This window comes from Lithobates pipiens, unplaced genomic scaffold (genome assembly GCF_037356315.1).
Source record: "Lithobates pipiens isolate NorthernLeopardFrog02 unplaced genomic scaffold, aLitPip1_a1.2 Scaffold_11, whole genome shotgun sequence".
Lineage (NCBI taxonomy): Eukaryota > Metazoa > Chordata > Amphibia > Anura > Ranidae > Lithobates > Lithobates pipiens.
The window spans coordinates 4,506,818-4,521,412 of NW_027507696.1; the positions used below are offsets into that span (position 1 = coordinate 4,506,818).

The following is a 14,595-nucleotide window of genomic DNA, read 5'->3' on the forward strand; positions in this document are numbered from 1 at the left end:
TAGCGCTTGATGGTTTTTGCCACTGCACTTGGGGACACTTTCCAAGTTTTCCCAATTGTTCGGACTGACTGACCTTCATTGCTTAAAGTAATGATGGCCACTCGTTTTTCTTTACTTAGCTGCTTTTTTCGTGCCATAATACAAATTCTAACAGTCTATTCAGTAGGACTATCAGCTGTGTACTGTATCCACCTCCTGCACAACACAACTGATGGTCCCAAACCCATTTATAAGGCTTGAAATCCCACTTATTAAACCTGACAGGGCACACCTGTGACGTGAAAACCATTTCAGGTGACGACCTCTTGAAGCTCATCAACAGAATGCCAAGAGTGTGCGGAGCCGTAATCAAAGCAAAGGGTGGCTACTTTGAAGACCCGAGAATATAAGACATATTTTCAGGTGTTTCACACTTTTTTGTTAAGTATATAATTCCACGTGTGTTAATTCATAGTTTTGATGCCTTCAGTGTGAATCTACAATTTTCATAGTCATGAAAATAAAGAAATGCGAAGGTGTGTCCAAACTTTTGGTCTGTACTGTATATATATATATATATATATATATATATATATATATATATATATATATATATATATATATATATATATATATATATATATAAAAAATTTCCATTTATAATTTTTTTTTTTATTAGTGCAGCTTTATCTGACTAATGAACTATTGAAGCTGAAATCCAGAAATTATCTTTTTTCTAAATCCAGTAATTTATCTTTTTTTTAAACTTGCATTAGTTCTGCTTGTTTACATCTAAGCCCTTGTACACACGGTCGGACCTTCCGATGGAAAATGTCCGATTGGATCGTGTTGTCGGATAATCCGACCGTGTGTGGGCTCCATCAGACTATTTCCGTCATTCCGACGGACAAAGTTTTAGAGCTGGGCTATAAAACTTTCCGACAACATGATCCGATCGGACTTTGTCCGATCATGTGTAGAGAATTCCGATCGGACAAAGTGCCACGCATGCTCAGATCAAATTCCTAGACCAAAGCTATTGGCTACTAGCCTGAACGTAGTCCCGTCGTAACGAAATAACGTCATCACGTTACCTACGATCGGATTTTTCGACAACTTTGTCCGACCGTGTGTATGCAACACAAGTTTCGGACAAAATCCGTCAGACAAAATCTGACGGATTTTGTTGTCGGAATGTCCGACCGTGTGTACAAGGGATAACACTTACTAGCTTACATTCTGAGGTCCACTTGGGATGCAAAAATCCACTGTAGTAGCCTGTTCTATTAAAAGTTAGCACTGGTCTCCTCGATGTGCTTCTTGAGCAATTTGCTGTTTGTATACTGGTCACAGTGGGTCACTTGCTCTGCACTCTACCATTAAACATAAATACCTGGCATTCTCTATTTGGGTGAGACGAAGATCGTGACATTATCTATCCCTCCTCTCTGCCTCTAACTAAAGTGGTGTTAAACCCACACAGTTAAAAAAAAAAAATTGAAGCTTATCAATCCTTAAATGTGATGACTGCCTTAGTTTTCTTTTTTTAGACTTCTTTTTGCATTATTTTCACCTGTTGATCCAGCCAGTAACATACTTCCCTTGGACAGCAACACTGTCAGTCTGGGTAGTGTTAGATTTACTAGCAGATTTAAATAGACATGAGTAAAAAATAAAGCCGAACTCCAGCTAACACTTTTTAAATAGGAAGTAAACCCTGATGAGTTTACTTCCTCTTTGATTCCCTGCAAAGGTAAAGCATAATGGACTACTATGCATTGCATCGCATCACATCGCATAGTAGCCCATTATGTGTCACTTACCTGACACAGGAGCCAGCGAAGTCACCGCTGTCCCCTGTAGTTCGGACCGTCCATCTTCTCGGCGGGTCTCGCTGCTCCGGCGCTGTCATTCGGCGAAGCCGCGATGACGTCACATCCCGCGCACTGGAGCCGCCACTTGCGGCATATCGCCGTTGACAGCGGTGCCTGTCTTTCGGCAAATATCTCCTAAACCGTGTAGGTTTAGGAGATATTTCTTGGACCTACAGGTAAGCCTTAATCTAGGCTTACCCGTAGGTCAAAGTGGTTTGTAAGGGTTTACAACCACATTAAGCAGTTGCAGTACAGTTACAGTTGTTTTTCCTTTTGGGATAATGATTTTACATTACAAATAGAAGTTTAACTTTGTGAGCATCCTTGTCAGTATGTAAATGGTTTGCCTCAACCCTGCAACTGCCAGTTTTGCTGGACAGCTTGGTCTTTTAAATGAAGTTGAAAAATACTCAGCTTACTGGCTGGATCAACAGGTGAAAATAAAGGAAGAAATCCTTAAAAATTAAAGTAATGCAGCCACCACATATAAGATATAGTAAGCTGCAATATATAACTTTTTTTTTTACTGCTTTAAAACATGGAGAGCTCTGTAGCTGAGTTATCAGCTCCACTCATTCATAGCAGCCATTACATATGGGTACATGTGCTCTGTAGAAGTTAGTTTTACATAATGAAAAAAATACGCACAAATATTGAGACTCTAGTTGGGAAACCAGCAGAGATATATGACACTGGAAACTATCTACCTATAATGTGAATATGTTTTAGGTGGGAAGAGGAACGATAGAAAAAATGATCATAATAATATGATTTCTAATGTTGCCATTTCAGATCTCGTTGTGTTAACTGCAGACAAGGGGACCACAGAAGATACTAAATTGGTGTCTGAAATCAAGATTGACAGGATACCGAAACCTTCAGAACCAAATGTTTCATTTCAGGCACAGGAAACTGGCACTCTTCTATCCTCTTTTGCAGAATTTCGTAAAGTTTCTGCTAAACTCATTACCATCTCAGAAAGTTCTGTCTCTGTATCAGATCAGGGGCAGGATGGTCAGGACACAGAGAGCGGCGATTCGGATGTGTTTGACGTGGAATGCGCCGGTATTCCAACTGAAGACAGGTACAATTTTGATGAAAAGTCCGTCTCTCGGCCATTTGACCCAAATCTTCTTGGACAAAGTGACAAAAATAATATAACTAGGTCTGCTTTTCACAACGGTAAATCTGTAGAAGAACCTTCTAACCCTTCCACTTCTCAAAAAGGATCCCTGAATTCCAGAACTGGGGCAACTTTGGTTATGGAAGATAGAAAAACCCAAAAAGCACCCTTGGCATATGAATCCTTTCCAACCTCTGAAGATGTGACAGAGTCAGATTCTAAAACGTACAGCGTAGAACATTTACTTGAAAATCGGGATGACACCGCAGTCAAAGTTACAGACCTACGGAAATCGACATCAATGAGTCCAGAAAACATTAGTAATGTGGCAGGAATGAGTTTATCCGACACTAAAGACTGGACAAGAATGACGGAAACGAATGTGAAACAATCTTTTACGGAAAATGTAATCTCGGGGAAAATTGAGACGGCGCCGTTTTATGCTGCAACCTCAAAAGATTTATTTCAGATTAAAAGCTTCCCACATCCTAGTGAGGGAGAAGTGATATTCATCACAGATGAAGTCCTACAGCCTATTGAAGATACCTTGTCAGAAATCTTTTCTCCGGTTGATGAAAAGCTTTCTTACGGAAGTGAAGACTTGTACTCTGCAAAACAGGATCAGAGCGAAGGGCTTCCTCCTCTCCCAAGAGACGCAGGTTCAATTAAAAGTGATGATATTGACTCAGAGGACTTCCCTACTCCACCAGAAGAAATAGTCTTCTCCGGAACAGACAGTTTGCACAGTAGTCCAGAAACTAGCCTGATTGAAGAAATCAATTTACTATATGATGATTTATTAATGGAAGACGCTCTCGTTCCAACATCTGAATCGGCTTCTAAATTGCCTAATGATGGAAGCTTTGAAGCCCCACCTGCCGAGCCTGAAGAACAAAGGAATTTGCACAATGTTGTGGGGCATCGTACACCATTCTTAACTCTATCAAAGGCAGAAGAAGAGGATAGGCACGATCCTTTGTTCAACTTTGAGATTGGCGATAGGGTATTGGTAAAACTTTCAAAGCCGGGCACACTGAATTATAAAGGGTCAATGGCGTTTAGGGATGGCTACTGGGCAGGAGTAGTTCTGGACAAGGCGGAAGGAGACAATGATGGAACTTTTGAAGGAATAAGGTATTTTGATTGTCCTGTGCAGTGCGGTGTTTTTGTAAGACCTGGGCAAATCTCGCACCTACTGTTTGATGATCAAATGGGTTTAGGCGCTGCCACGGATGACAATAACGCATCCGGTGAGGGTCCATCTCCAAGAAATGTCAGGCCTCGGGATCAAACAGGTTCAGATACGATGCAGAAAGGACAAAATAAGGATGATAAAAAAGAACAATCGTCTGAAAAAAACATAAACCAGACTAGGTCATGTTGTTTAAAGCCATCAGAGGCAAGCATTGATAGAAATATTACTGATACCTGTGGGATGTACTCAAATGGTGTGAAAATAAAGCCTTCAAATGCAGACCGGGACCCTGGACAGGGTTTGCGAATTGGTCTCTTTTGCGCAGTTCACACTGACAAAATAACACCGCCATGCCTTCTTCAAGAAAAACAAGAAACATTGGTTCTAAAGGTTACAGGCAAGGTTTTCAATAGAGTTTTGTCAGATGTACTCGAAACATTTGCTAAAATCTCCCAGCAGAAATTCAACAAAGGCAATGTAAAGCAGCATAGAAAAAACACGGAGGAAAACCGCGAAAAATATGCTTTGGTTCAAACCAAAACTCATGACAAGCTGCAATCACTTACTACAAATGGGAGAGAGTCCGGTGGATGTGTGGAAGGCAAAGCTCATAAAATAGTAATGGAAATGATAAAAGAATGCATAGAAAACTATAACACAATAATAAAGAAGAAAGGAAAGAAACATTCTTGTCCTATGGATGACTCAATACATTTACAGGTATGCATATCATGTGAAATATGTAGAAATTGCTGTTCTTGCTTTCCATTGGTAGGAATCGTAAACGCTGGCCATACACTGAGCGAATTCCAGCCAGTTGCTAATGAACTGGATACAGTTCAATCAGTGGGTTTGCCCGGAGACTGAGGGGTTGATTTGGGATTCTGTCCTGTCAATTTTACTCATAATTACCAAAAGTATTGGGACACTTGCCTTTACATGCACATGAACTTTAATGGCATCCCAGTCTTAGTCTGTAGGGTTCAATATTGAGTTGGCCCAGCCTTTGCAGCTATAACAGCTTCAAATCTTTTGGGAAGGCCGTCCACAAGATTTAGGAGTGTGTCTATGCCCTTGTACACACGGTCGGACATTTCGACAACCAAATCCGTCGGATTTTGTCTGTCGGATTTTGTCCGTTGGATTTTGTCCGAAACTGTTGCATACACACGGTTGGACAAAGTTGTCGAAAAATCCGATCTTTCAGAACGTGATGACGTAATTTCGTTACCATGGGACTACGTTCAGGCTAGTAGCCAATAGCTTTGATGTAGGAATTTGATCTGAGCATGCGTGGCACTTGGTCCGATCGGAATTCTCTACACATGATCGGAGTATGTCCTATCGGACCAGTTTGTTGGAAAATATTTCCAGCAAGTTTGAAAATTTGGTCCGACGGAAACAGTCCGATGCAGACCACACACAGTCGGATTATCCGACAACATGGTCTGATAGGACACATTCCGATGGATTCTCCGACCGTGTGTACAAGGGCTATGAAAATGTTTGACCATTCTTTCAGAAGCACATTTGTGAGGTCTGGCTCGCGGTCTCCGCTCTAATTTATCCCAAATGTGTACTATTGGGTTGAGGTCAGGATTCTGTGCAGGCCAGTCAAGTTCCTCCACCCCAAACTCACACATCCATGTCTTTATGGGTCTTGCTTTGTGCACTGGTGCGCAGTCATGTTGGAACAGGAAGGGGCCATCCCCAAACATGATAGCATGATACTGTCCAAAATGTCTTGGTATGCTAATGCTATAAGAGTTCCCTTCACTGGAACTAAGGGGCTAAGCCCAACCCCTGAAATACAACCCCACGCCATAATCCCCCCTCCACCAAATGATTTGGACCAGTGCACAAAGCAAGGCCCATAAAGACGTGGATGAGCGAGTTTGGGGTGGAAAATCCCTCTTTGCCAGGGGAATAACAGAGGAGAAGGTACTCTGGGTACATGAGGAGGACCAATAGTACTCGTAAATAATATAACAGGGGGCACCCACCTATATGATCAACCCCATTGGGGGCAAAAAAAAAAAACATGTTGGAAAGGGGTACCCGAGGAATAGAGGGAAAGAAGGGAGAGCAGTGACCTCGCACAATGCCCAGTGGGTATGGTGCCACCATAGGGGATGGACACCATGGATAACACCCTGCTATGATTACACTTTTTTTTTGCGATTAACCCTTGAGGCTCATGCACCTGACTGGCTTTTCCCCACCAGGTGGGTGGCCATACGGACCCGTGGGGTGTCATCCTTCCCAAACCCACTGGGCATTGTGTGGGTCGCCACCCTCCCACTTAAAAGCATAGGTATACCAATTAAAAAGCAACTAACTCCCAGAATGATCATTTTAAAAAAAAACTAAAATTCTTTGTAAAGCATCAGTATATCTTAAAGGTTTATACAAAACATATTATGTATGAATAATAGGGATGTAATGATCATATATTAGTGGTGCTACTGCTCTCACAAAATAGTGACAGTTCCTCTAATTAGCTCTGTAAGTGAAATGGTTAGTCCTATAGTAAATAGGACATCTGTAGAAGGACAAATCAGAAACATGCTGTATGAACGTAGATATTGGTTTGCCCTTGGAGGGGGAACCCATGCCGGTTTTTAATATTAGAGAGGCGACATTGTCGCTTCAATATAGACGGAGATCCGACTTGGAGGCGACTTCCATTGAAATCAATGGGTACAAGTCGTCTAGAAGTCGGTTTGAAGTCGTACAGGAACCTTTTTTGAATTCGGAGAGACTGTTGTTGTGTGCATTAAGACGGCTCCCTTCACTACCATTGATTTTCTCAACCGCGCGACTTGGGGGCGACCTGAAGTTGGATCCCGGGTTGCCCCTGAGTGAACCGGCTCTTAGCCCTTGTACACACGGTCGGAGATTCTGACGGAATGTGTCCGATCGGAAATGTTTTGTCGGATATTCCGACTGTGTGTGGTCTCCATCGGACTGTTTCCGTCGGAGTATCCGACAGACCAAGTTTTCCGACTTGTTGGTAAAATTTTCCGACAAAATGCTCCGATCGGAACATACTCCGATCATGTGTAGAGAGTTCCGATCGGACAAAGTGCCACGCATGCTCAGATCAAATTCCTACATCAAAGCTATTGGCTACTAGCCTGAACGTAGTCCCGTTGTAACGAAATAACGTCATCACGTTCTGAACGATCGGATTTTACGGCAACTTCGTCCGACCGTGTGTATGCAACAGTTTCGGACAAAATCCGACGGATTTGGTTGTTGGAATGTCCGACCGTGTGTCTAAGGGCTAAGGTGTGACGTGTGAATGTGTTTGTAACATTTTACATGTTTATACTTACTTTTATTTTTTTATGTACACAGGCTTCTACATCCTGAGAGCTACAAGTAAACCGACTCCTGGGGGGGGGAGTAGCATCCTACACTTCAGCAATAAACCAGAACGGTCTGACAGGATGACATTGCCTGCTGGGAAAATGAAATTTTTCGACGTTAACTACTAAAATGACAATTGAAATTTTTACTCATGCACTATTTTTGTTTGCACTATAATTAAATTCATGCACTTTTTTTGTTTGCACTATAATTTAATTTACAACAGTCTTTTTGTTCTTGGACTAATCAGTTAAAAGCATAATTAAGTTTGCTAGTGTGGCAAAAGATTAAGAAAATAATTTTATCAATAAATAGTTTTTGTAAAAAAAAAAAAAAATAATAATTTTAATTTCAGAAATATTAAAGTGAAAGACATTTATAAAAGAAGATTTGTTGTGCTAAATTATGAACAGAAAATATATGAATAGCTGCTAACACAATATTGTTGGGTACAATAATAAAAATAGGGGATAAGGGACGAGTGACGTAGTGGCGTGGACAGAGGAGTGGTCGCCATCTTGTTGGTGGGAAGCGCTGGACGCTTTCTCTTATGCTTGTATTGCACGTAATTCATGTGAGTTTTATAAGTACCTTTTTAATAAATTTTCCCTTCTGTTGGATGTCTGCGCAATGAGAGTTTTCCTTTTCATTCCCTATACCTGTACATGTGATCACTGTGGTATACCGTTGGAGCATATTTTTTAGCCAAGGTTTTGCCGAGATTAAATTGTTTATATCTAGTGGGTCAGGGGAAGAAGGATCTCTTGCATTACTAGTGGATCGTTTGTTTAATAAGAGGGACACTGGATTTGATCATTCAGTGATTTGTTAATTGTGTAAAGTCCATACACTGATGGTAAGAGTCAGTTATATCGGGTGTTGGTGATGATTCTCTCTCTCTTCATTTTATCGAATTCTCCAGATGGACTATATTTTGATGAATAGATCATTTCTATATCATTGAAAGGCATCAATACCTAGAATCTAATCCTACTCTATGACCCTGTATTAGGCTGGTGCTACACTTTTGGTGCAGCTAAACCTATTTTGTTGCTTTTTGTGCCCCCAGCCACCCTGCCAGGTTTATATTTAACTGTCCCTGATCCAGAGAGGTATCTCCCAAGATGCCACAGAGCTACTTGTGTGATCTTCATCCAGCGTTATGGAGAATACAAACTCTCCATAGGATAGAAGGCAAAAGTGCAGAGAGCACGTGCCTTCTAGCTTAGAAGATTTTGACAAGTGGCTCTGCGGTTTTATTGATGATATCTTGCTGTATCAGGGACATGTGGGCATGAGACTGGCAGATGGGTCTTGGGCACAGCAAGCAACAAAACCCTTTCTTTACCAGAGCATATTTCAGTTTTCAGTGCAGTTGACAATTACTGTGTCATGCAACAATGTACCTAGACAAATTGTATATCATTTTTTTTTTATATACAGGGCTTTCTTTTGTTGGTATTTAGCAACCACTGGGCTTTTTTTAAAATATATTTTACTATGTAAAGGAAAAAAAGACCAAAACATAAAAAATGTGCCCCTTACGTTCTGTTATAAAGCATATTAACCAGTTGCCGACCGCTTGCCGTCAAATGACGCATCTCTTATGGTGGGAGGGCGTCATACGACGTCCTCCCGTTTAAACAGGGAGTGTGAGCGATCGTGCGCGTGCATCCCTGTTCCTTCGGTGGCGGCGTGTCACGGAGACACCGCTCGCCACTGAGGGGGGTGAATAGCCATTGTGTATCGCTGTATATCACGTGATTGGCCGTGATGAAGTCACGGCCGATCACAGATGGTTACACCCCCACTGTGCAAGGCGTGTGCGCACGATCGAGTCCCATCCCAGAGGATGCTGGGACTGTGACATCATACTGGGCGGGGACATCATCTGGTGATGTCCCTATATAAGTCGCCGCTCGCCGTGTCCCCATCATTGTGAGCAGAGAGAGCGACGAGGCAACATCTGAAGAGAAGAACAGAAGGCGGCGACAGAAGACCGGGCCACCGCCTGTAAAAGAGCTAGAAGAAGGCGCGGTGGCCCGGCAAGAAGAACCGAATAGGGGGACAAGACCCCCGAAGTCGGAAGAAGAGGGCGGCGGCGGCGGCGAGGAAGAAAGCCGGGCTCCTCCGCTAGTAAAAGAGCTAGCAGAAGATAGCGGAGGAGTCCGGCGAGAGGACCCCCGAAGATGGACAGAATACCCCCGGAGCTGTGCAATAAACTATTTTAACCCTTGTGTGTTGTTTTTTTTTTACTTTTATTTACAGGTGAATGGGTAGGGGTACATTGTACCCCATACTCATTCACATAGGGTGGGGGGCCGGTATCCAGGGGCCCCCTTATTGAAGGACTTGAGTCCGCCTGACTTTTCCACCGGATTGTTTGATCGTGTGTACGCGGCATAAGTCTACTAGTCTAGCTAATACCAAACTCCCCCCAGTATGACAATGCTGTTGTCCAAGGCTGGCTACATTGCTCATCCACAGTTGCATTAGAGTAGTAAGTGTTGCCACCTTAAAATAAGACATGTGTCACTGACCGGATCACCTGGTGAAAATAAAAGCCTAAAAAAGGACATTAAGAGCCGGTTCACACAGGGGCAACACGACTTTCAACACAACTTTTGGAGGCAACTTGGACACGACTTGGGGAGACTTACAACACCACTGTAAGTCGCCCAAGGCCAGGCGACTTTTGCCGTGGCCAATCAGAGAATGAGCTCTCAAGGGGGAACTCCACACCAAATAAAAAAAAACGGTGTGGGTTCCCCCTCCAGGAGCATACCAGGCCCTTAGGTCTGGTATAGATTTTAAGGGGAACCCCCTACGCCGAAAAAAACGGCGTGGGGGTACCCCCCAGATCCATACCAGAGCCTTATTTGAGCATGCTACCCGGCCGGCCAGGAAAGAGGGTGGGGACAAACGAGCAACCCCCCTCCTGAGCCGTACCAGGCCGCGTGCCCTCAAAATGCCGCGCAGCCCCCCCACCCCAAAGCACCTTGTCCCCATGTTGATGAGGACAAGGGCCTCTTCCCGACAACCCTGGCCGTTGGTTGTCGGGGTCTGCGGGCGGGGGGCTTATCGGAATCCGTGAGCCCCCTTTAATAAGGGGGCCCCACGGATCCCGGCCCCCCACCCTATGTGAATGAGTATGGGGTACAATGTACCCCTACCCATTCACCTGTGAAAAAAAAAAAAACAACACACAAGGGTTAAAATAGTTTATTGCACAGCTCTTCGGGGGTCTTCTTGCCGCTATCTTCTGCTAGCTCTTTTACTAGAGGAAAAGCCCGGCTTTCTTCTTCGCCGCCGCCGCCCTCTTCTTCCGACTTCTTTTCCCCCTCTTCGGTTCATCTTGCCGGGCCACCGCGCCTTCTTCTAGCTCTTTTACAAACGGTGGCCCGGTCTTCTGTCGCCGATGTCGCCGTCTTCTGTTCTTCTCTTCTGGAGATGTTGCCTCGTTGCTGTCTCCGGTCATTATGACAGGACACGCGGCGTGCGGCGACTTATATAGGGACATCACTGGATGATGTCCCTGCCCATTATGATGTCACAGTCCCAGAGGATGCTGGGACTGTGACATCATAATGGGCGGGGACATCATCCGGTATTTTAACCCTTGTGTGTTGTGGATAAGGGTCTGGTATGGATCTGGGGGGTACCCCCACGCCCTTTTTTCCAGCGTAGGGGGTTCCCCTTAAAATCCATACCAGACCTAAGGGCCTGGTATGCTGTTGGAGGGGCAACCCACGCCAATTTTTTTAAATAAATTTGGCGTGGAGTTCCCTCTTGAGAGCTGATAATTCTGTGAGAGTCGCCTCCGTATAGACGACGTAAGGCGACTAGGGGCGACCTGAAGTCAGATCTGAGTCACCCCTGTGTGAACCGGCTCTTACTCCCACCCCCCACATTTAAAGTGGATCTTTACTCTTTTCTAATGTTCTTCTCTTCTGTCTCCTCCCTATGATACAAATGTAAGAAAAAAAAATTGTAGACAAATTGTGGAATATAAAAATGTTATTTTGATATTAAGGGTGAAGTTCCTCTATAAGGTCTGAATGAATGAATTAATAATTTGTATAGCGCACAATGCGAACTGAATCGCCTCAAGGCGCTGTGCGGAGCCTTGTTGTCCAGTTTCCAGAAGAGGAAGGTCTTGAGTTTTTTTCCTGAAGACCTGGAGGTTTTCTTCCAAGCGGATGTTGGTTGGTAGATTGTTCCATAGCCGTGGTCCTTGGACAGCGAATCTCCGTTCCCCCTTTGATTTGTACCGAGATTTGGGAATGAGGAGGAGGTTTTGGTTAGAGGATCGAAGACTGCGGTTGGGAGTGTAGTGTTTTATTTTCTCAAATAGGTATTGAGGAGTGTCTCCATGCATGCATTTGTGGGTGAGGCAGAGGGTCTTGAATGTGATTAGATTCTTTATGGTTAACCAGTGTAGGCTCCTCTGGGTAGGGGAGATGGATTCCCAGGGTTTTTTCCTTGTTATCAGCCTTGCTGCCGTATTTTGGATAAGTTGTAAGCGCACAAGTTGATATTGGGGTAATCCTATGTAAAGGGAGTTTGTGTAGTCAAGTTGTGAATTAATGACTGTTCCCACTACCACTGCTTTGTCCTTCTTTGGGATGAACGGGATTAGTCTGCGTAGCAGGTGGAGCAGATGGTGAGAGCCACTGCCTACTGCTCCTATTTGGGCATCCATTGACATTTGCGAGTCAAAGATGACCCCGAGACTCTTTGCCTTGGTCTTTGGGGGGATGGTCTGCCCAAAAATGGTGGGTGGTGTCCAGGGGATCTTGGTTCGGGAATTAAGGTTTGCGTGTAAGATGAGAAGCTCTGTTTTTGATTCGTTGAGTTTGAGGGAGTTAGTGGTCATCCAGTCTTCTATCAAAGCGAGGCAATTTTCTAGTTGCTGATGATGGTCTTTTTGTTCAGTGATACGAAAATAAAGTTGCGTGTCGTCAGCGTACGAGTGGAAGCAGAGGTCCGATGATCTGATGATATTGAGGAGTGGGCGGATGTATATGTTGAAGAGCACTGGCGACAAGGGCGATCCTTGGGGGACTCCGCAGGAGACTGCCTTGGTTTCAGAGGTGAATTCTCCCAGTTTCACTGTCTGTGACCGATTTCCTAGGAAGGATGTGAAACATTGAAGATCTGAGCCTGTGACTGATAAGGTGTATTATATTACATATTTCTATTGTAATTGTATTATATTAAAGTTTACATACCCTTTAAACGTAATCATTCTGAACAACTGCATGTGCCGTTGACTACATTTCTGCTACTGACCTGTATGGTGCCATCCACCATTTTGTTTTCACTAAGCACTCAGCTGGAGGTATAAGTCAAAACTGCATTAATCATATTACAATACATTGCAAGTAATTTGTTAAAGCTCAGTCCTGAATAATCTTTGTGAAGTACACTGCAGATTTGTGGGCATTAAAATTGCAAAGTTATAATTGCTGCACTGTGAAGCCTCTCAGCCACAGCAATGTGAACAGGCCTGAGCATCCACCATGATTCTCACAGAACAGCAGGCATGTGCTGGCCATTGGGACTACCGGGAGTTTCCCGGTGGGCCGATGGCTCAGTGGGCCACGCTGATGTAAGGGGGCTGGTGATGGGACACTCTCATGTAAGGGGGCTGCTCATGGGACACTCTGACGTAAGGGGGTGCTGATGGGACACTCTGATGTAAGGGCGCTGGTGATGGACACTCTGATGTAAGGGGTGCTGATGGGACACTCTGATGTAAGGGGGTTGGTGATGGGACACTCTGACGTAAGGGGGTGCTGATGGGACACTCTGATGTAAGGGGGTTGGTGATGGGACACTCTGATGTAAGGGGGCTGGTGATGGGACACTCAAAATGTATGTGGGCCGGTCTGGATGAAGTCCAGGACCAAATTTCTGTCCCAGTCCAGCCCTGCAGAACAGGGATGAAAAAGCTTAGATATGCACATGTGCTTGGTGTCCCTGAATAAGGGTTAATATGCTTGAAAAGAACAGTTATCCCTAATGGTAGGAACAATGTTAAAACTCCACTGTAGTTGGTGAATCTACAGATATAAGGGATTGGTCTAAAAAATTGTGATTTTGAATTAATTGTTTGCCTGTCTAAGAAAAACTGTGACTTTTTTTATAAAGTGATCCATGCAACCAAATGATATAACCTGAAAAAAAAAAAATCACCATGGAACATCTTAATACCTGAACAATTGTGTAGAATTTACGTCATTTCCTGTAACCAGAAACCCATTACTGAATGCACCAGCTGCTGATTGTAAACTGGAAATGGCTGTGTAAGATTACTCCAACTCAAATATCAATTGCTCTTTTTTCGGCTTATGTAAGTGAGCATTTATGTCATAACATTCCTTTTTTTTACTGCACTCTGTATAATTGGTTGTATGAGTACACGTATGATTATACAGTATATGTACAAAGATTATTTAAAAGGAAAAAAAAAAAAAAACAGGGCTCTGCCAACAATCTGTTATGTGATGAAAGTAAATATGTCAGCTGCTGCAATCGCAAAATGTGTGTTCCTTACATAGACAGAAATATAATATACTATATATCATGGTGTTGCACTGCTGTAAACCCTTACAAACCACTTTGACCTACAGGTAAGCCTAGATTAAGGCTTACCTGTAGGTCCAAGCAATATCTCCTAAACCTATATGGTTTAGGAGATATTTGCCCGAAAACGGGCCCGTAGACAGCGGCGCGCATGCGCACTGAGCGTGGCATTTCCAAGAATGGAGCTGCCGCGCGTGTCGACTCCCGTGCGCATGCGCGGGAGTGACGTCATCGCGGCTTCGCCGAATGACAGCGGCGGAGCTGCGAGACCCCACCAACAAGATGGATGCGGCGGACTACAGGGGACAGCAGCGACTTCGCTGGCTCCTGTGTCAGGTAAGTGACACATAATGGGCTACTATGCGATGCATAGTAGTCCATTATGCTTTGCCTTTGCAGGGAATGAAAGAGGAAGTAACACTCATCAGGGTTTACTTCCTCTTTAAAGGGGTTTGTTTTTTACT

At 43.8% G+C, this 14,595-nt stretch overlaps 1 protein-coding gene across 1 annotated transcript in view; it reads left to right on the forward strand.

Annotated features, from left to right (window-relative positions):
• The window catches only part of CCDC187 (coiled-coil domain containing 187), a 151,165-nt gene extending 141,823 nt beyond the window's left edge, over positions 1-9,342 (forward strand). Inside the window, exons 28-29 of the mRNA XM_077468195.1 lie at positions 2,646-4,891; positions 7,532-9,342. Of these exons, the coding sequence (XP_077324321.1) occupies positions 2,646-4,891; positions 7,532-7,546 (2,261 nt within the window). The 3' untranslated portion in view covers positions 7,547-9,342. The remainder of the gene's footprint in view (positions 1-2,645; positions 4,892-7,531) is intronic.
• The last annotated feature ends 5,253 nt before the right edge of the window (positions 9,343-14,595 follow it).